The sequence below is a fragment of the Procambarus clarkii genome, chromosome 5 (genome assembly GCF_040958095.1).
Source record: "Procambarus clarkii isolate CNS0578487 chromosome 5, FALCON_Pclarkii_2.0, whole genome shotgun sequence".
Classification (NCBI taxonomy): domain Eukaryota; kingdom Metazoa; phylum Arthropoda; class Malacostraca; order Decapoda; family Cambaridae; genus Procambarus; species Procambarus clarkii.
The window spans coordinates 4,738,713-4,760,508 of NC_091154.1; the positions used below are offsets into that span (position 1 = coordinate 4,738,713).

A 21,796-nucleotide genomic window follows, 5' to 3' on the forward strand; every position below is an offset into this window, starting at 1 on the left:
TTGTTCTTATGTCCCAGCTCCTTGTTCTTATGTCCTGCGCCTTGTTCTTATGTCCCAGCTCCTTGTTCTTATGTCCCAGCTCCTTGTTCTTATGTCCTGCGCCTTGTTCTTATGTCCAGCTCCTTGTTCTTATGTCCCAGCTCCTTGTTCTTATGTCCTGCGCCTTGTTCTTATGTCCCAGCTCCTTGTTCTTATGTCCCAGCTCCTTGTTCTTATGTCCTGCGCCTTGTTCTTATGTCCCAGCTCCTTGTTCTTATGTCCCAGCTCCTTGTTCTTATGTCCCAGCTCCTTGTTCTTATGTCCTGCTCCTTGTTCTTATGTCCCAGCTCCTTGTTCTTATGTCCCAGCTCCTTGTTCTTATGTCCCAGCTCCTTGTTCTTATGTCCCAGCTCCTTGTTCTTATGTCCCAGCTCCTTGTTCTTATGTCCCAGCTCCTTGTTCTTATGTCCAGCTCCTTGTTCTTATGTCCCAGCTCCTTGTTCTTATGTCCCAGCTCCTTGTTCTTATGTCCTGCTCCTTGTTCTTATGTCCCAGCTCCTTGTTCTTATGTCCCAGCTCCTTGTTCTTATGTCCCAGCTCCTTGTTCTTATGTCCTGCGCCTTGTTCTTATGTCCCAGCTCCTTGTTCTTATGTCCCAGCTCCTTGTTCTTATGTCCCAGCTCCTTGTTCTTATGTCCCAGCTCCTTGTTCTTATGTCCCAGCTCCTTGTTCTTATGTCCTGCGCCTTGTTCTTATGTCCCAGCTCCTTGTTCACAATGTTGTCTGCCACACGGGGTGTCTGCCACACGGGGTGTCTGCCACACGGGGTGTCTGCCGGTGTCTGCCACACGGGGTGTCTGCCACACTAGTGTCTGCCACAAGGGTGTCTGCCACACTAGTGTCTGCCACAGGGGTGTCTGCCACAGGGGTGTCTGCCACAGGGGTGTCTTCCACACTAGTGTCTGCCACAGGGGTGTCTGCCACAGGGGTGTCTGCCACACTAGTGTCTGCCACAGGGGTGTCTGCCACACTAGTGCCTGCCACAGGGGTGTCTGCCACACGGGGTGTCTGCCACACGGGGTGTCTGCCACACGGGGTGTCTGCCACACGGGGTGTCTGCCGGTGTCTGCCACACGGGGTGTCTGCCGGTGTCTGCCACACGGGGTGTCTGCCACACGGGGTGTCTGCCACACGGGGTGTCTGCCGGTGTCTGCCACACGGGGTGTCTGCCGGTGTCTGCCACACGGGGTGTCTGCCACACGGGGTGTCTGCCGGTGTCTGCCACACGGGGTGTCTGCCACACGGGGTGTCTGCCACACGGGGTGTCTGCCGGTGTCTGCCACACGGGGTGTCTGCCACACTAGTGTCTGCCACAAGGGTGTCTGCCACACTAGTGTCTGCCACAGGGGTGTCTGCCACAGGGGTGTCTGCCACACTGGTGTCTGCCACAGGGGTGTCTGCCACACTAGTGTCTGCCACAGGGGTGTCTGCCACAGGGGTGTCTGCCACAGGGGTGTCTTCCACACTAGTGTCTGCCACAGGGGTGTCTGCCACAGGGGTGTCTGCCACACTAGTGTCTGCCACAGGGGTGTCTGCCACACTAGTGCCTGCCACAGGGGTGTCTGCCACAGGGGTGTCTGCCACACTAGTGTCTGCCACAGGGGTGTCTGCCACACTAGTGTCTGCCACAGGGGTGTCTGCCACAGGGGTGTCTGCCACACTAGTGTCTGCCACAGGGGTGTCTGCCACAGGGGTGTCTGCCACACTAGTGTCTGCCACAGGGGTGTCTGCCACAGGGGTGTCTTCCACACTAGTGTCTGCCACAGGGGTGTCTGCCACAGGGGTGTCTGCCACACTAGTGTCTGCCACAGGCGTGTCTGCCACACTAGTGTCTGCCACAGGGGTGTCTGCCACACTAGTGTCTGCCACAGGGGTGTCTGCCACACTAGTGTCTGCCACAGGGGTGTCTGCCACACTAGTGTCTGCCACAGGGGTGTCTGCCACACTAGTGTCTGCCACAGGGGTGTCTGCCACACTAGTGTCTGCCACAGGGGTGTCTGCCACACGTGGTGTCTGCCACAGGGGTGTCTGCCACACGTGGTGTCTGCCACAGGGGTGTCTGCCACAGGGGTGTCTGCCACACTAGTGTCTGCCGGTGTCTGCCACAGGGGTGTCTGCCACACTAGTGTCTGCCACAGGGGTGTCTGCCACACGTGGTGTCTGCCACACGTGGTGTCTGCCACACGTGGTGTCTGCCACAGGGGTGTCTGCCACACGTGGTGTCTGCCACAGGGGTGAGCGGGAAGAAGGTCGCGGGTCTTGGCAGCGGCCACTGTACCGTCTCCTCTAACACCTCTCGTTTATAACGGACTTAACGTTCAAAATGCGACGCATTTGTACAAATCAAACCACCATATTATTGACGCTCTCCGTACGTCGACCTGGGCGGGTTAGGAGGGTTGAGTGGGTTCGTGGGCGTCTTGTCAGCCTAAACCGTCGTGTTTGTGACGTAGTGGCAGTACAGGGCTATGGTCGACCATCTTCCAAATAACGTATTTTCTCCCTTTTGACTTATATAAAAATAAATACACCTTTTTCTCAGCAATAATACACACAATAAATCAATTACAATGTATAATAATTACTTAAAATATGAATTATAAGGTATTTACCCGGGGCTATTTTTAGCACTGGTTGCCCAGGCCCACTAAACTCGGGCTGTGATTGGTGGTGCCGGGGGTGCGCCTCAGCGCCAGCCAATCACAGCTCGGCTTCATCATTAATGCCCTCATTCAGCTGCATAATGTAGCAAGTACCAGTCTCGGGTACTAATACACCAACAATACATCCTCGCTAACTGCGACTGTATATGTCAGCAGGATTACATCATTGGCAAGTTTGCTGTGACAAGCATAGAGAGTGTATAAATAGGATACAGATATCTCTTGCGCATATTTGTCCTATATTGTAGATTTAATATACACCGCGGCAAGTGGAGAGTGTATTATAATGCTGCCCATGTGTATGTTTGCTGTATAATGCATACAAACGTAGCAAATACAACATATTTCATTTATTAAACGGCTGGCAGCTCCGTCAGTATAACAGCGAATTATTAATAGCTAAAGCTGCAAGCTGATACACTTAATCTGTAGCAGAGAGTTTAATACACACTGAGCATAATACATCAGACTACAGCCAACATCAGTGTAGAAAACAGCTGTATAATTGTATTAAATTGAATATTTAGTGTGCCGGCAGCGCGAAGGACAGTCAGTTGGTGTGTAGACGCCGAGGGGAACGTACGTCGCCGCTCCTCCGCCTGCAGCTGTACTATCGTATCCGGACTCTCAGTGTTCCGGTATCCGGCCCTCACCGCTCCGGATAAGGTGAGCCATCAACCTTTCCGCACTTCCAATCCTTAAATATTAACCGAAATTGTTATTTGTTGTCTCGTGGAGCGAATATTTTGGGTCTGTTCACACACTAGAACACTGTACCCTAGGTCTGTGTTCACACTAGAACACTGTACCCTGGGTCTGTGTTCACACTAGAACACTGTACCCTGGGTCTGTGTTCACACTAGAACACTGTACCCTGGGTCTGTGTTCACACACTAGAACACTGTACCCTGGGTCTATGTTCACACTAGAACACTGTACCCTGGGTCTGTGTTCACACACTAGAACACTGTACCCTGGGTCTGTGTTCACACTAGAACACTGTACCCTAGGTCTGTGTTCACACTAGAACACTGTACCCTGGGTCTGTGTTCACACACTAGAACACTGTACCCTGGGTCTGTGTTCACACACTAGAACACTGTACCCTGGGTCTGTGTTCACACTAGAACACTGTACCCTGGGTCTGTGTTCACACACTAGAACACTGTACCCTGGGTCTGTGTTAACACTAGAACACTGTACCCTGGGTCTGTGTTCACACACTAGAACACTGTACCCTAGGTCTGTGTTCACACACTAGAACACTGTACCCTGGGTCTGTGTTCACACACTAGAACACTGTACCCTAGGTCTGTGTTCACACACTAGAACACTGTACCCTGGGTCTGTGTTCACACTAGAACACTGTACCCTGGGTCTATGTTCACACTAGAACACTGTACCCTGGGTCTGTGTTCACACTAGAACACTGTACCCTGGGTCTGTGTTCACACACTAGAACACTGTACCCTGGGTCTATGTTAACACTAGAACACTGTACCCTGGGTCTGTGTTAACACTAGAACACTGTACCCTGGGTCTGTGTTAACACTAGAACACTGTACCCTAGGTCTGTGTTCACACTAGAACACTGTACCCTGGGTCTATGTTAACACTAGAACACTGTACCCTGGGTCTGTGTTAACACTAGAACACTGTACCCTGGGTCTGTGTTCACACACTAGAACACTGTACCCTGGGTCTATGTTAACACTAGAACACTGTACCCTGGGTCTATGTTAACACTAGAACACTGTACCCTGGGTCTGTGTTCACACACTAGAACACTGTACCCTGGGTCTGTGTTCACACTAGAACACTGTACCCTGGGTCTGTGTTCACACTAGAACACTGTACCCTAGGTCTGTGTTCACACACTAGAACACTGTACCCTGGGTTTATGTTAACACTAGAACACTGTACCCTGGGTCTATGTTAACACTAGAACACTGTACCCTGGGTCTGTGTTAACACACTAGAACACTGTACCCTGGGTCTGTGTTCACACACTAGAACACTGTACCCTGGGTCTGTGTTCACACACTAGAACACTGTACCCTGGGTCTGTGTTCACACACTAGAACACTGTACCCTGGGTCTGTGTTCACACACTAGAACACTGTACCCTGGGTCTGTGTTCACACACTAGAACACTGTACCCTGGGTCTGTGTTCACACTAGAACACTGTACCCTGGGTCTGTGTTCACACACTAGAACACTGTACCCTAGGTCTGTGTTCACACTAGAACACTGTACCCTGGGTCTGTGTTCACACACTAGAACACTGTACCCTGGGTCTGTGTTCACACTAGAACACTGTACCCTGGGTCTGTGTTCACACACTAGAACACTGTACCCTGGGTCTGTGTTCACACACTAGAACACTGTACCCTGGGTCTGTGTTCACACACTAGAACACTGTACCCTGGGTCTGTGTTCACACACTAGAACACTGTACCCTGGGTCTGTGTTCACACTAGAACACTGTACCCTAGGTCTGTGTTCACACTAGAACACTGTACCCTGGGTCTGTGTTCACACACTAGAACACTGTACCCTGGGTCTGTGTTCACACACTAGAACACTGTACCCTAGGTCTGTGTTCACACACTAGAACACTGTATCCTGGGTCTGTGTTCACACACTAGAACACTGTACCCTGGGTCTGTGTTCACACTAGAACACTGTACCCTGGGTCTGTGTTCACACTAGAACACTGTACCCTCATACCCCAGCTCCTTGTCCTCATACCCCAGCTCCTTGTCCTCATATCCCAGCTCCTTGTCCTCATACCCCAGCTCCTTGTCCTCATATCCCAGCACCTTGTCCTCATATCCCAACTCCTTGTCCTCATATCCCAGCTCCTTGTCCTCATACCCCAGCTCCTGGTCCTCATACCCCAGCTCCTTGTCCTCATACCCCAGCTCCTGGTCCTCATACCCCAGCTCCTGGTCCTCATACCCCAGCTCCTTGTCCTCATACCCCAGCTCCTGGTCCTCATACCCCAGCTCCTTGTCCTCATACCCCAGCTCCTGGTCCTCATATCCCAGCTCCTTGTCCTCATACCCCAGCTCCTGGTCCTCATACCCCAGCTCCTTGTCCTCATACCCCAGCTCCTGGTCCTCATATCCCAGCTCCTGGTCCTCATACCCCAGCTCCTTGTCCTCATACCCCAGCTCCTGGTCCTCATACCCCAGTTTCTGGTCCTCATACCCCAGCTCCTGGTCCTCATACCCCAGCTCCTGGTCCTCATACCCCAGCTCCTTGTCCTCATACCCCAGCTCCTGGTCCTCATATCCCAGCTCCTGGTCCTCATACCCCAGCTCCTTGTCCTCATACCCCAGCTCCTGGTCCTCATACCCCAGTTCCTGGTCCTCATACCCCAGCTCCTGGTCCTCATACCCCAGCTCCTGGTCCTCATACCCCAGCTCCTTGTCCTCATACCCCAGCTCCTTGTCCTCATATCCCAGCTCCTGGTCCTCATATCCCAGCTCCTGGTCCTCATACCCCAGCTCCTGGTCCTCATACCCCAGCTCCTGGTCCTCATACCCCAGCTCCTGGTCCTCATACCCCAGCTCCTGGTCCTCATACCCCAGCTCCTGGTCCTCATACCCCAGCTCCTGGTCCTCATACCCCAGCTCCTGGTCCTCATACCCCAGCTCCTGGTCCTCATACCCCAGCTCCTGGTCCTCATACCCCAGCTCCTTGTCCTCATACCCCAGCTCCTGGTCCTCATACCCCAGCTCCTGGTCCTCATACCCCAGCTCCTGGTCCTCATACCCCAGCTCCTGGTCCTCATACCCCAGCTCCTGGTCCTCATACCCCAGCTCCTGGTCCTCATACCCCAGCTCCTGGTCCTCATACCCCAGCTCCTGGTCCTCATACCCCAGCTCCTGGTCCTCATACCCCAGCTCCTGGTCCTCATACCCCAGCTCCTTGTCCTCATACCCCAGCTCCTGGTCCTCATACCCCAGCTCCTGGTCCTCATACCCCAGCTCCTTGTCCTCATACTGCTGTAGGACAGAGAGAGTGTGGCCAGCGGTCACCCATCCAGGTGCTGGGGGGAGCTTTTGTTTACATGAGGCGACATGGTCATGTGTCTGAGCCTAAGTGATTGTCTTTGTTGACATGTGATAAGTTTATACCTATCATCTCCCTCACCCATACTATCTGCCCTTACATCTCCTCCCTCACCCATTACCAGACGGCTCACACACCTCCCTCACCCATTAAGGCTTGCACCCCCCCCCCGACCCATTAACGCGCCCCTGACCCATTAATGGAGTACACGGTAGTGTAAAGTATAAGGTGGTATATAAGTGCCAGGAGGCCAGGGTGGTGGTGGCAGGAGCCCAAGTTGGCAACACTGGCGCCTTCCTCCTTAGATAATCCTCTAGTGGCCAATATTACCGTCTGGGCCTTGCTCTATTGTGATGACCTCCTCTAGTGGCCAATATTACCTGTCAGGGCCTTGCTCTATTGTGATGACCTCCTCTAGTGGCCAATATTACCGTCTGGGCCCTGCTCTATTGTGATGACCTCCTCTAGTGGCCAATATTACCGTCTGGGCCCTGCTCTATTGTGATGACCTCCTCTAGTGGCCAATATTACTCGTCTGGGCCCTGCTCTATTGTGATGACCTCCTCTAGTGGCCAATATTACTCGTCTGGGCCCTGCTCTATTGTGATGACCTCCTCTAGTGGCCAATATTACTCGTCTGGGCCTTGCTCTATTGTGATGACCTCCTCTAGTGGCCAATATTACTCGTCTGGGCCTTGCTCTATTGTGATGACCTCCTCTAGTGGCCAATATTACTCGTCTGGGCCTTGCTCTATTGTGATGACCTCCTCTAGTGGCCAATATTACTCGTCTGGGCCTTGCTCTATTGTGATGACCTCCTCTAGTGGCCAATATTACTCGTCTGGGCCTTGCTCTATTGTGATGACCTCCTCTAGTGGCCAATATTACCTGTCAGGGCCTTGCTCTATTGTGATGACCTCCTCTAGTGGCCAATATTACTCGTCTGGGCCTTGCTCTATTGTGATGACCTCCTCTAGTGGCCAATATTACCTGTCAGGGCCTTGCTCTATTGTGATGACCTCCTCTAGTGGCCAATATTACTCGTCTGGGCCTTGCTCTATTGTGATGACCTCCTCTAGTGGCCAATATTACTCGTCTGGGCCTTGCTCTATTGTGATGACCTCCTCTGGCAACCTGTAGTAATGGTCCAGCACTATGGCAACCTCTAGTAATGGTTGCCACACTATAACGAAGCATGTACTCAGTGAGTGACGAAGCCTGTACATCTTCCATCATGGCGTCAGTGTTTACACTGATGTAGACAGTTTAAGAGGTGAAGTGTATCACCAGGCTGTGGTCCTTATAAACAGCCTGGTAGTCCTTGTGGGCTCACACTACCACGCGGATAAGTCAAGCTACAAGGTTCTTGTAACAGGTAGCCACAGTGTGGTCAATGGTTGCTGTCATAATGGGTGGTATTCCTGCCCATTATGGGTCAAGGACTGGGGGTAGTGAAGCGCCCTTATCCTGTCATAATGGGTGGTATTACTGCCCATTATGGGTCCCCTACGTCAAGGACTGGGGGTAGTGAAGCGCCCTTATCCTGTCATAATGGGTGGTATTCCTGCCCATTATGGGTCCCCTACGTCAAGGACTGGTGGTAGTGAAGCGCCCTTATCCTGTCATAATGGGTGGTATTCCTGCCCATTATGGGTCCCCTACGTCAAGGATTGGTGGTAGTGAAGCGCCCTTATCCTGTCATAATGGGTGGTATTCCTGCCCATTATGGGTCCCCTACGTCAAGGACTGGTGGTAGTGAAGCGCCCTTATCCTGTCATAATGGGTGGTATTCCTGCCCATTATGGGTCCCCTACGTCAAGGACTGGGGGTAGTGAAGCGCCCTTATCCTGTCATAATGGGTGGTATTCCTGCCCATTATGGGTCCCCTACGTCAAGGACTGGGGGTAGTGAAGCGCCCTTATCCTGTCATAATGGGTGGTATTCCTGCCCATTATGGGTCCCCTACGTCAAGGACTGGGGGTAGTGAAGCGCCCTTATCCTGTCATAATGGGTGGTATTCCTGCCCATTATGGGTCCCCTACGTCAAGGACTGGGGGTAGTGAAGCGCCCTTATCCTGTCATAATGGGTGGTATTCCTGCCCATTATGGGTCCCCTACGTCAAGGACTGGTGGTAGTGAAGCGCCCTTATCCTGTCATAATGGGTGGTATTCCTGCCCATTATGGGTCCCCTACGTCAAGGACTGGGGGTAGTGAAGCGCCCTTATCCTGTCATAATGGGTGGTATTCCTGCCCATTATGGGTCCCCTACGTCAAGGACTGGGGGTAGTGAAGCGCCCTTATCCTGTCATAATGGGTGGTATTCCTGCCCATTATGGGTCCCCTACGTCAAGGACTGGTGGTAGTGAAGCGCCCTTATCCTGTCATAATGGGTGGTATTCCTGCCCATTATGGGTCCCCTACGTCAAGGACTGGGGGTAGTGAAGCGCCCTTATCCTGTCATAATGGGTGGTATTCCTGCCCATTATGGGTCCCCTACGTCAAGGACTGGGGGTAGTGAAGCGCCCTTATCCTGTCCTACCTCAGGACCCAGCAACAGACAGTCAAGTCGCCACCATTATCATGTAGGGCAGTGTTGGCCTTGGTGTAGAGTCCGTCACAGTGCGGTGATACTACTAGGAGGAGGACGACGGCTGGCTATTACACCATTACCATTTGTGGTGAAGTGGTTGTTGGAGTGTTTATAGTGGGCGTGATCAGCGGGCAGTAATAGGCGGGAAGATCAGTCACACACGACGCCCGCTAACATTATACCACTCCAACTTGCCTGCTGCTCTGAGACTGGTGACATTGTTGACGTGTTATGGTGTCAAGGGTTGACGGCGCCAGCTGGTGAGTTGTGTCACACACGCCCAGGAGGGCGGCGGGGTGTTATGGTGTCAAGGGTTGACGGCGCCAACTGGTGAGTTGTGTCACACACGCCCAGGAGGGTGGCGGGGTGTTATGGTGTCAAGGGTTGACGGCGCCAACTGGTGAGTTGTGTCACACACGCCCAGGAGGGTGGCGGGGTGTTATGGTGTCAAGGGTTGACGGCGCCAGCTGGTGAGTTGTGTCACACACGCCCAGGAGGGTGGCGGGGTGTTATGGTGGCAAGGGTTGACGGCGCCAGCTGGTGAGTTGTGTCACACACGCCCAGGAGGGTGGCGGGGTGTTATGGTGTCAAGGGTTGACGGCGCCAGCTGGTGAGTTGTGTCACACACGCCCAGGAGGGTGGCGGGGTGTTATGGTGGCAAGGGTTGACGGCGCCAGCTGGTGAGTTGTGTCACACACGCCCAGGAGGGTGGCGGGGTGTTATGGTGTCAAGGGTTGACGGCGCCAGCTGGTGAGTTGTGTCACACACGCCCAGGAGGGTGGCGGGGTGTTATGGTGTCAAGGGTTGACGGCGCCAGCTGGTGAGTTGTGTCACACACGCCCAGGAGGGTGGCGGGGTGTTATGGTGGCAAGGGTTGACGGCGCCAGCTGGTGAGTTGTGTCACACACGCCCAGGAGGGTGGCGGGGTGTTATGGTGTCAAGGGTTGACGGCGCCAACTGGTGAGTTGTGTCACACACGCCCAGGAGGGTGGCGGGGTGTTATGGTGGCAAGGGTTGACGGCGCCAGCTGGTGAGTTGTGTCACACACGCCCAGGAGGGCGGCGGGGTGTTATGGTGGCAAGGGTTGACGGCGCCAACTGGTGAGTTGTGTCACACACGCCCAGGAGGGTGGCGGGGTGTTATGGTGGCAAGGGTTGACGGCGCCAACTGGTGAGTTGTGTCACACACGCCCAGGAGGGTGGCGGGGTGTTATGGTGGCAAGGGTTGACGGCGCCAGCTGGTGAGTTGTGTCACACACGCCCAGGAGGGCGGCGGGGTGTTATGGTGGCAAGGGTTGACGGCGCCAACTGGTGAGTTGTGTCACACACGCCCAGGAGGGTGGCGGGGTGTTATGGTGGCAAGGGTTGACGGCGCCAGCTGGTGAGTTGTGTCACACACGCCCAGGAGGGTGGCGGGGTGTTATGGTGGCAAGGGTTGACGGCGCCAGCTGGTGAGTTGTGTCACACACGCCCAGGAGGGTGGCGGGGGGCACACGGGGTGTGGCTGCTCTCATGTGCACCTCATGACAACCTTATTATACCGTGTAGTGTAGTGCCAACCCATCTCTCTCTCTCCACCTCCCTGCCTGTGGCAGTCTTGGACCCTCCACACACCTTGTATCACGCCACTCTACACACATGTTAGTTACACAAGCAAGACGTTGCTCACACAGATCGTCGAGGACGCCGATGGTAGCGTGCCGCCACGTGGTGTTGACCGGGCGTGTGTGTGCTCAACTCATTTACTATATATTCCTCACCGCTCAACTCACCGCCAGATACTACTCACAGCCCAGCCCCATAAAGCTTGGGCTTCACACGCGTGGGGTTCAGGGATCCAGCCTCCTACAGCCCTGGGGCCAGATTCACCAAGCAGTTACGCAAGCACTTACAAGCCTCTACATCTTTTCTCAATCTTTGGCGACTTTGTTTACAATTATTAAACAGTTAATGAGCTCCGAAGCACCAGGAGGCTGTTTATAACAACAACAACAGCTGTTTGGCAAGTTTTCATGCTTGTAAACTGTTTAATAAATGTAACCAAAGCTTGAGAAAAGATGTAGAGGTTCGTAAGTGGTTGGTGAATGTGGTCCGTGGGTGACGGATGTTGCCACCTGCCAGCACGCCCGCTACACTGACGTCTGCTGCTGACCTGAGCGCTGACTAATATACCGTCCCTGGCAGGCGCATGTCAGCACGCCCGCTACACTGACGTCTGCTGCTGACCTGAGCGCTGACTAATATACCGTCCCTGGCAGGCGCATGTCAGCACGCCCACGCTCGCTGGAACTTTATTACTCAACCCAACACGCTAATAAACTTCCCCTGGAACTTTATTAGCGCCCATATTGCTGGCCAGTCATGCATTACGCCTCTAACATCTTGGATACTGTGTCCCGGGCAGGGAGAGACGATTGGGCACGGGTCCAGTCCTTATTATGACCTCATCACGTGCCAATTGGTCGGTTGGTAGGGTGTGGTGCCCGCGTCACCCACCACCTTGTTGGTTATGGTCTCCATGGCCAGAGTGTGAGGACCACCAGTGGCACCACTCACCCATCCTGGACCACCACACACCCATCCTGGACCACCACACACCCATCCTGGACCACCACACACCCATCCTGGACCACCACACACCCATCCTGGACCACCACACACCCATCCTGGACCACCACACACCCATCCTGGACCACCACACACCCATCCTGGACCACCACACACCCATCTTGGACCACCACACACCCATCCTGGACCACCAGTGGCACCACTGAACAATCCTGGACAAACTAAAGGACTATTCAAACAAATGGTTGTTAGAGTTTAACCCAAGCCAATGTAAGGTAATAAAGATAGGTGTAGGGAGCAGGAGACCAGATACAAGGTACCATCTGGGAGATGAAATACTTCAAGGATCAGAGAGAAGGACCCGGGGGTTGATATCTCGCCAGACCTGTCCCCTGAAGCCCATATCCTGGGCATCAAGAGGATAACATCAGCGGCATATGCCAGGTTGGCCAACATAAGAACGGCCTTTAGGAACTTGTGGAAGGAATAATTCAGAACCCTGTATACCACATATGTCAGACCAATCTTGCAGTATGCAGCCTCAGCATAGTCCTTATCTACTCAAACTGAAGACTAAATTGGAGAAGATTCAAAGGTATGCCACCAGACTGGTACCCAAGCTGAGGGGTATGAACAAATCCACAAGGGCCGTGACGAGGATTTGAACCTGCGTCCGAGAGCATCCCAGACGCTGCCTTAATCGACATGGTCAAAAGAGTTGAAACTGAAGTTCTTCTGAACTTACTGGATTCTGCAGCCTCTCCGAGACACAAAGAGGGTTTTACACAACTCCCCCCTGCACTCGAGCTATGTCAATAGGCCGTTCTCCCTCTTCGCCCTTACTTCATTACACACAGAAATCACAATAACGCAGCTCAGTCGATTAAGGCAGCGTCTGGGATGCTCTCGGACGCAGGTTCGAATCCTCGACACGGCCCTTGTGGAGTTGTTCATTTGATGCATCACGTTAGTGTGATTTCTGTGTGTAATGGTTGGTGAGGAGAGACATCGACCACCAAACCTCACGTCGCTGGAAGACAGAAGAGTTAGGGGAGACAGTCTGCAGAAATATGCAGTCTGCCCAACCATCTCTGTCCTGTCTTATCCTCGTTATTTCATCATAGAATTCCAGAAGGTTTGTTAGGCACGATTTCCCTTTCCAGAACCCATGTTGATGTTTGTTCACAAACCTAATGTTCTCCAGGTGTGCAATTAGTCGTAGCCTAATTATTCTTTCAAGTATTTTACAGGGGATGCTTGTCAGTGATACAGATCTATAGTTAAGTGCCTCCTCCCTATCACCTTTCTTGAAAATTGGTACGACATTTGCCTTCTTCCAGCTACTTGGCAATTCTCCTGACATAAGTGACTCATTAAAGATCATTGCCAGAGGCACGCTGAGGGCCTGTGCTGCCTCTTTTAGTATCCACGGTGATACTCTGTCTGGTCCAACCGCTTTAGTTGCATCCAGTGTTGTCAACTGTTTCATTACCTCCTCTGCTGTCACCTCTATATCTGATAGTCTTTCATCTAGGGTAATCTCTTCCAACAATAGGAGCTGCTCAGGCTCGGTTGTGAACACTCCATGGAAACTGGCATTCAGTGCCTCACAGATTTCCTTGTCACTTTCAGTATATGTCCCCTCTGTCTTCCTTAGTCTTGTCACTTGGTCGTTCACCGACATTTTTCTTCTTATATGACTGTGTAGTAACTTAGGTTGCTTTTTCGCTTTGATCGCAATATCGTTCTCATAATTTCTTTCCGATGCTCTTCTTATGTTAATGTAATTGTTCCTAGCTCTGTTGCATCTGATCCTGTTGTGCTATGTCCTTAGTCTTCTGTACTTCCTCCACTCCTGCCTGCTGGCCATTTTTGCTTCCCTACACTGTATATTAAACTATGGGTTATTTTTTTCTTTAATGTTGGTATAAATCTCTCTTCGGCCTCCTGGCATTTACGTGTGACTAGGTCCATCATATCTTGGACTGTTTTTCCTCTAATTTCTTCCTCCCACTGCACAGCTTGTGCTCTCATTGGTAACCCAATTTTCCAGGTCTTCAAGCTTCCATTTCTGCTTTATTAGGAGTGCCACTTCCCCTCCCTGTCTCTGTGTCCTCTCTTTTCTTATCACCTGGTACCCTTCTGGAAAGATTGCATCCGAGATCATGCCATTTATTTTAGTCTCCACTATTGCAACTATGTCAGGATCTGCCTTACTAACTCTTTCTTTTATCTCTTCTGCTTTATTAGATACCCCATCAGCATTGGTGTACCAAACCTTGAAACTCTTCTTGGAAATTGGCACCAGAGTGCACCCTTTCTCTGGGGGTCTGGGGGGATCTGGGGATGTCTGGGGGGTGAATTGGGGCAGGGGGGGGGGTGCCTGGGGGGGTGAATGCGTCTGGGCATCTAGGAAGGTAGGTAGGAGTGTCTGGGGTAGGGCCTGGGTAGGTAGGTCTGGAGTAGGAAGGGTATACTGGGTCTGAAAATTAGGGAGGGTCTGAGAGGCATAGGGGGATTGAGAGGTAGCGTGAGGCTGAGATTCAGGTAGAGGTTGAGAGGGAGGGGGGGGGGGTGATTGAAAAGGATAGAGGGGGTGGGGGGAAGAGGGGAGGATAGAGCATGGATAGTGAGAGTGGGAGAGAGAGGTTGTATTAGTCAGGGGGAACTCAGGGGTAAGTGTGGGCATTGGGGCAGAAGGGGGGAAGAGGGAAATGAAGAGGTGGGGGGTCTCCTATGGGGGTCCATGTGACCCCTTTGCAAGGGAGGGGGTCCATGTGACCCCTTTGCAAGGGAGGGGGTCCATGTGACCCCTTTGCAAGGGAGGGGGTCCATGTGACCCCTTTGCAAGGGAGGGGGTCCATGTGACCCCTTTGCAAGGGAGGGGGTCCATGTGACCCCTTTGCAAGGGAGGGGGTCCATGTGACCCCTTTGCAAGGGAGGGGTCCATGTGACCCCTTTGCAAGGGAGGGGGTCCATGTGACCCCTTTGCAAGGGAGGGGTCCATGTGACCCCTTTGCAAGGGAGGGGGTCCATGTGACCCCTTTGCAAGGGAGGGGGTCCATGTGACCCCTTTGCAAGGGAGGGGTCCATGTGACCCCTTTGCAAGGGAGGGGGTCCATGTGACCACTTCACAAGGGAGGGGGTCACAAGAAGGGAGACAGAGGAGGGGTTGGGACTGGGCAGGTTTTGGGGGTTGAGGGGATGAGGGAGTCCTTGGAATGTGGGTTGAAGCAGATGGATTTGGAGCAATGGGGTCAGAGGGGACAGGGGAGGTGTTGGGGAGATAAGCAGGGGTGGGGGATGGGAAGGCTGATTTGGGGAGGGAGTGACCTGGGAGGCAGTTGTGGGCTGGTTAGCACGGGTGGGGTGGGTAACCACGCTCCCATGGGAAGAGTTGTGATGTGCAGGTCGGCTCGCCCTTTGGGCTAGCTGTTCATCTTTTGTCATGTATCCTTCAATATACACGTTGTAATAGTTTTTGCTACCTCTGAGTAAATGTGTCGCAGTATGTACTCCATTGCCTCTTCGTTAGTGAACTGTACCAGGACAGGTCGTTCCTTGTTACAGTTGTAAGGCCCAATGTGGAGGTGGCTTTCCACCTCATTCCCTGCCATCTGGGCTTCAATATCTCTCAAGATCCCCTATAACTCAAAATCTTCCATCTTCATCCTTTCCTGCCTCGATGATGCCTTGACTTCGAGTAATCCATGGAGTATGATTGTCCGCCTCAGTGACGCACTGCCATGCTGGTCGCCTCTCCCCTGGACACCCCCCATTCCTCCCTCACTCACTTCTCCATCCCCCACTACTCCCCCTTCCCTTGCCATGCTTCCCATATTCCTGCCACATTCAGTTGCAAGCCGAGTTATTCACTTTCCCATGCTGCCCTGCTCGGGGTACCCGGCTCTTTCTGATTTCTTCCTGAATAAGTCCATAAGCTCTTGTTTTTGTCTCTGAACCTCGTCTTGTATTTTATTAAAGATCTCACTTTTAATCCCTTGGATTAGATCCTCTATCCAAACATCCTTCTTCTCTACAAATTTCCCTGTCAGCTTCTCCACAAGCCTCTTCTTCATTCATATTACTGGTGGACCTAGACGCCCTTCCTTATTTAGTCATTGGTATAAACAACCTTACCCACAGGCGTTCCAAGTACCTTACTGATCTGCTGTACACAATATATGTGAGTGAGTCTCCAGGCGTCTCCCCCCACGTGGTGTAGTAAGGGTTGCTGCCCGGGGTGAGGTCACCCTCGGTCACAGGTTGAGGCTGTGAGGTCACAGCCAGAGTGAGGTCTGCTCCACTCTTCCACTGCCACAATGCCTTCAACACCTATTTTCAATTACGCTATTTCTACTTCCTTTCTTCACTTCCTTATGGTTTGAGTCAAATTCCAAGTTTTTCATTCATTCGTATACACTTTTTCACTTCGAAGTTGCCTGATTATCCCTCCCACTTCACTAGTGACCCAGGAGCTCCCGACCCACGTCCATCCAAAACGACGGACCACACACCACTGTGTGTGTGTGTTGTGTGGTGTGTGTGTGTGTGTGTGTTTGTGTGTGTGTGTGTGTGTGTGTGTGTGTGTGTGTGTGTGTGTGTGTGTGTGTGTGTATGTGTGTGTGTACTCACCTAGTTGTGTTTGCGGGGGTTGAGCTCTGGCTCTTTGGTCCCGCCTCTCAACTGTCAATCAACAGGTGTACAGGTTCCTGAGCCTATTGGGCTCTATCATATCTACACTTGAAACTGTGTATGGAGTCAGCCTCCACCACATCACCGCCTAATGCATTCCATTTGTCAACCACTCTGACACTAAAAAAGTTCCTTCTAATATCTCTGTGGCTCATTTGGGCCACAGTACACACCACACACACACACACACACACACGACTATGTGTGTGCGCGTGGGTGTGACTTGCTGAACATGTTGACTGAATATGTTACCACATGATCTCTGCTCAGCACTCATTAACACCTGAGCACATGCTGAGGCTGAGCACAATATACTTAACTAACAACAAGATATTTAACATTAGACAATAATGTGTTATACGACTCAGTGCTGTAGCTGCCGCTAACCCATCACCCACAACAATGGGGTCTGTGTAACTTATAATGTAAACAAATATATACACATTTTTGTCATTGTTTTCTCTTGTTTTTGTCAGAGTGCCATGGTAGCTGTGCTGAGTGCCGGCCCTCTCCTGGCACGGTGCCTGCCCTCCTCCCGAGCCCTCGCAAGGCGCTGGATCAGTGTGAGTTACGGCATGAGTGACGCTTATGGTGTTCCGTCCCTACTGTGATGTTTGTGTTCCCTGAGCGACGCTCCTGGTGTTCCCTGAGTGACGCTTCTGGTGTTCCGTCCCTACTGTGATGTTTGTGTTCCCTGAGTGACGCTCCTGGTGTTCCCTGAGTGACGCTTCTGGTGTTCCGTCCCTACTGTGATGTTTGTGTTCCCTGAGTGACGCTCCTGGTGTTCCGTCCCTACTGTGATGTTTGTGTTCCCTGAGTGACGCTCCTGGTGTTCCCTGAGTGACGCTTCTGGTGTTCCGTCCGTACTGTGATGTTTGTGTTCCCTGAGTGACGCTCCTGGTGTTCCCTGAGTGACGCTTCTGGTGTTCCGTCCCTACTGTGATGTTTGTGTTCCCTGAGTGACGCTTCTGGTGTTCCGTCCCTACTGTGATGTTTGTGTTCCCTGAGTGACGCTTCTGGTGTTCCGTCCCTACTGTGATGTTTGTGTTCCCTGAGTGACGCTCCTGGTGTTCCGTCCCTACTGTGATGTTTGTGTTCCCTGAGTGACGCTCCTGGTGTTCCCTGAGTGACGCTTCTGGTGTTCCGTCCCTACTGTGATGTTTGTGTTCCCTGAGTGACGCTCCTGGTGTTCCCTGAGTGACGCTTCTGGTGTTCCGTCCCTACTGTGATGTTTGTGTTCCCTGAGTGACGCTTCTGGTGTTCCGTCCCTACTGTGATGTTTGTGTTCCCTGAGTGACGCTCCTGGTGTTCCCTGAGTGACGCTTATGGTGTTCCGTCCCTACTGTGATGTTTGTGTTCCCTGAGTTACGCTCCTGGTGTTCCCTGAGTGACGCTTCTGGTGTTCCGTCCCTACTGTGATGTTTGTGTTCCCTGAGTGACGTGTTACCTGAGTGACGCTCCTGGTGTTACCCGAGTGACGCTCCTGGTGTTACCTGAGTGACGTCCCGGTGTTCCCTGAGTGACGGTCCCGGTGTTCCCTGAGTGACGGTCCCTTACCTTGCTACCTTGAGGTGCTTCCGGGGCTTAGTGTCCCCGCGGCCCGGTCGTCGACCAGGCCTCCTGGTTGCTGGACTGATCAACCAGGCTGTTAGACGCGGCTGCTCGCAGCCTGACGTACAAATATATCCCGGTGTTACCTGAGTGACGGTCCCGGTGTTACCTGAGTGACGTCCCTGGTGTTCCCTGAGTGACGGTCCCGGTGTTACCTGAGTGACGGTCCCGGTGTTACCTGAGTGACGGTCCCGGTGTTCCCTGAGTGACGTCCCTGGTGTTCCCTGAGTGACGTCCCTGGTGTTCCCTGAGTGACGTCCCTGGTGTTCCCTGAGTGACGGTCCCGGTGTTACATGAGTGACGTCCCTGGTGTTACCTGAGTGACGGTCCCGGTGTTACCTGAGTGACGTCCCTGGTGTTCCCTGAGTGACGGTCCCGGTGTTACATGAGTGACGGTCCCGGTGTTACATGAGTGACGCTCCTGGTGTTCCCTGAGTGACGGTCCCGGTGTTACCTGAGTGACGGTCCCGGTGTTACCTGAGTGACGGTCCCGGTGTTCCCTGAGTGACGCTCCTGGTGTTCCCTGAGTGACGGTCCCGGTGTTACCTGAGTGACGGTCCCGGTGTTACATGAGTGACGCTCCTGGTGTTCCCTGAGTGACGGTCCCGGTGTTACCTGAGTGACGGTCCCGGTGTTACCTGAGTGACGGTCCCGGTGTTCCCTGAGTGACGCTCCTGGTGTTCCCTGAGTGACGCTCCTGGTGTTCCCTGAGTGACGGTCCCGGTGTTACCTGAGTGACGGTCCCGGTGTTACATGAGTGACGCTCCTGGTGTTCCCTGAGTGACGGTCCCGGTGTTACCTGAGTGACGGTCCCGGTGTTACATGAGTGACGCTCCTGGTGTTCCCTGAGTGACGGTCCTGGTGTTACCTGAGTGACGGTCCCGGTGTTCCCTGAGTGACGCTCCTGGTGTTCCCTGAGTGACGGTCCCGGTGTTACCTGAGTGACGGTCCCGGTGTTCCCTGAGTGACGTCCCTGGTGTTCCCTGAGTGACGGTCCTGGTGTTACCTGAGTGACGGTCCCGGTGTTACCTGAGTGACGGTCCCGGTGTTACCTGAGTGACGGTCCCGGTGTTACCTGAGTGACGGTCCCGGTGTTACCTGAGTGACGCTCCTGGTGTTCCCTGAGTGACGGTCCCGGTGTTACCTGAGTGACGGTCCCGGTGTTACCTGAGTGACGGTCCTGGTGTTACCTGAGTGACGCTCCTGGTGTTACCTGAGTGACGCTCCTGGTGTTACCTGAGTGACGCTCCTGGTGTTACCCGAGTGACGCTCCTGGTGTTACCTGAGTGACGTCCCTGATGTTCCCTGAGTGACGCTCCTGGTGTTACCTGAGTGACGCTCCTGGTGTTACCTGAGTGACGCTCCTGGTGTTACCTGAGTGACGCTCCTGGTGTTACCTGAGTGACGCCCCTGGTGTTCCGTGAGTGACGCTTCTGGTGTTACCTGAGTGACGGTCCCGGTGTTCCCTGAGTGACGGTGTTCCCTGAGTGACGCTCCTGGTGTTCCCTGAGTGACGGTGTTCCCTGAGTGACGCAGTAGGGATGGCGATAGTTACAGGCAAGAGACCAATCCCAGTGTTCAGCTAGCAGTAAATAAGCACCGGGGAGCAAGGTAACTGTTGTGGGTGGCATGGTGTATGATGGTGGGTGTTGAGGGCTGTGGGGGTCAGTAGGGAGTGTCAACATCACCTAGGAAGAGATGACACAGTAATAACCTGTGAGTATGCTGACCATGTTGGCTACTCAGGTGATGCAAAGGTGTTGCCTTCCCCAATATGTTACGTCACCCACTCTGGCATTGCTTCTTGGCGTCTTCCTCCCCCCCCCCCCTAGCTTACTAGGGAACCACCACCCAGTCAGTGAGCTAGCTAGCCAGTCTGCTAATTCAGCCAATCAGAAAGCCAGAGATTTAGTCAACTACCCAGCTAGATAGTTAGCTTGGGGGGGGGGGGGATGGGAGCATAATCCTATGTTTGTAGGCTGGGTATATGCGCTGGAATATATATGGCAGCATATATACCCAGGCAGCATATATACCCAGGCAGCATATATACCCAGGCAGCATATATACCCAGGCAGCATATATACCCAGGCAGCATATATACCCAGGCAGCATATATACCCAGCCAGCATATATACCCAGCCAGCATATATACCCAGCCAGCATATATACCCAGCCAGCATATATATACCCAGCCAGCATATATACCCAGCCAGCATATATACCCAGCCAGCATATAAAGGAGTATACCTAGCTGGTAGTAGTGAGTGGCACCAAAGATACAAAGCCAGTGTTCTCAAGGGTTATATTGGTCGACCTGTTATATAGCCACTGCTGGTGATGGAGGAAGGTGAGTATAGGGAGTGTGGGAGGACAAGACAAGTACTGGTGATCAATGGTAACCACAAGATCAACACTACTATAACACAACACGTGCACCAGTGGCACAATCCTGAGCCAAGAACACACTCCACAACACCTCCACTAACATTATATTACAACTCAACCATGCACAGTGAATATACGAAATAATCCGTAAAGGAAGAGTCAAGAGCACAAGCCTTAACCAAAACATTGGCTTCATCGTGTACTAAAGACAAAGTTGACCACTAAACCTGCCTGTTATAAACACCGGGAAGCGGACGGAGAAGTCTTTACAGCAGATGAATGTGGTATAACTGTCCACCCGCACCATGAAGGATGTAACGCTCAGTCTAAGTACAGAGTTATGACGTCGACCGACCTCACCAGGCGTGTGACCTGTTACGTGACCCGGATAAACACTTGAGAGAAGTCCGTGACATCACCTTAACAAGAGAAATGATAAATAAAAACACTTGCATATTAGATAAAGCCGAAGATGTAAGAAGATTACAAATTCTTGAAGCCCTTCACATAACAGTCGAACTATAAATACTCAAATAACGCAACTGTTCACTTTACCCACCATGAGAGTGAGAGCAAACCCGGTACGCAAAGATGCCACTGGCCAAAACGCCCACTACAGTCAACTGAGTTCTAATCAGCTAACTGATCTATGTATGTTTAGGTTGTTGACCAATCACCTCACTTTACGCCTTTACTCCTTACTTTCGCCTTTCTCCTCACTTAATTGTGAATGTACCTGACCTCCCAGTGGCATAAATCAGATGTTCCAACCTGTCTCCTATGAAATGACAGACCCACTAGCAAGCCCTGCCACTGCTCTACCTCTTGTACAGGTTCAAATACCTCCAAGTTGTTCACAGATTAAGGAGCAAATCAAGAAGAAAATACTCCAAACTATCAAAAGTCGTCACAGAGCCAAAGTAGCGGAAGGAAGATCCACTGCGATATGGTACGAACAAGCCACTGGGAACTACTCTTTCAAGTCTGGCAAAAAGATATCCAGAGACATTGCAGTAGCCATACACAGACTCAGACTTGGTTACAAGTGCTGCTGGGAGGTAATGAACCCAATAGTTAAAGAGTGTCATATCTGTGGAACAGAAGCAGAGGCGCCACTATTGCACTGCTTACTGGAATGTGAAGCTACTGAAGCCCTGCGCA

General features: G+C 52.5%; 2 protein-coding genes across 3 annotated transcripts in view; one reads left to right on the forward strand and one right to left on the reverse strand.

Moving 5' to 3' along the window:
• Positions 1-750: 750 nt before the first annotated feature.
• On the reverse strand, positions 751-16,020 carry LOC123766843 (calphotin-like). Its single transcript, XM_069305313.1, has 2 exons — positions 15,818-16,020; positions 751-2,083 (listed from the first exon to the last, which is right to left on the reverse strand). The coding sequence occupies exons 1-2, from the start codon at positions 16,018-16,020 to the stop codon at positions 751-753; spliced, it is 1,536 nt and encodes a 511-aa protein (XP_069161414.1).
• Positions 3,212-21,796, forward strand: part of LKRSDH (lysine ketoglutarate reductase/saccharopine dehydrogenase) — a 78,099-nt gene continuing 59,514 nt past the window's right edge. The window contains exons 1-2 of one of the 2 annotated variants that reach the window (XM_045753123.2): positions 3,212-3,368; positions 17,113-17,199. In XM_045753123.2, coding sequence (XP_045609079.1) covers positions 17,119-17,199 — 81 coding nt within the window. In that variant the 5' untranslated portion in view covers positions 3,212-3,368; positions 17,113-17,118. Of the gene's footprint in view, positions 3,369-17,112; positions 17,200-19,842; positions 19,859-21,796 lie in introns of those variants that run through there. The other variant, XM_069338740.1, reaches the window with a different exon arrangement.

Coding starts and splice junctions, on each gene's coding strand:
- LOC123766843 (XM_069305313.1), bottom strand. CDS start 16,020: ATGAAGAAGAGGCTTGTGGAGAAGCTGACAGGGAAATTTGTAGAGAAG. Junction 2,084..15,817: donor GAGCAGGGCAGCATGGGAAA/GTGAATAACTCG, acceptor CCCCTGTGGCAG/ACACCACGTGTGGCAGACAC.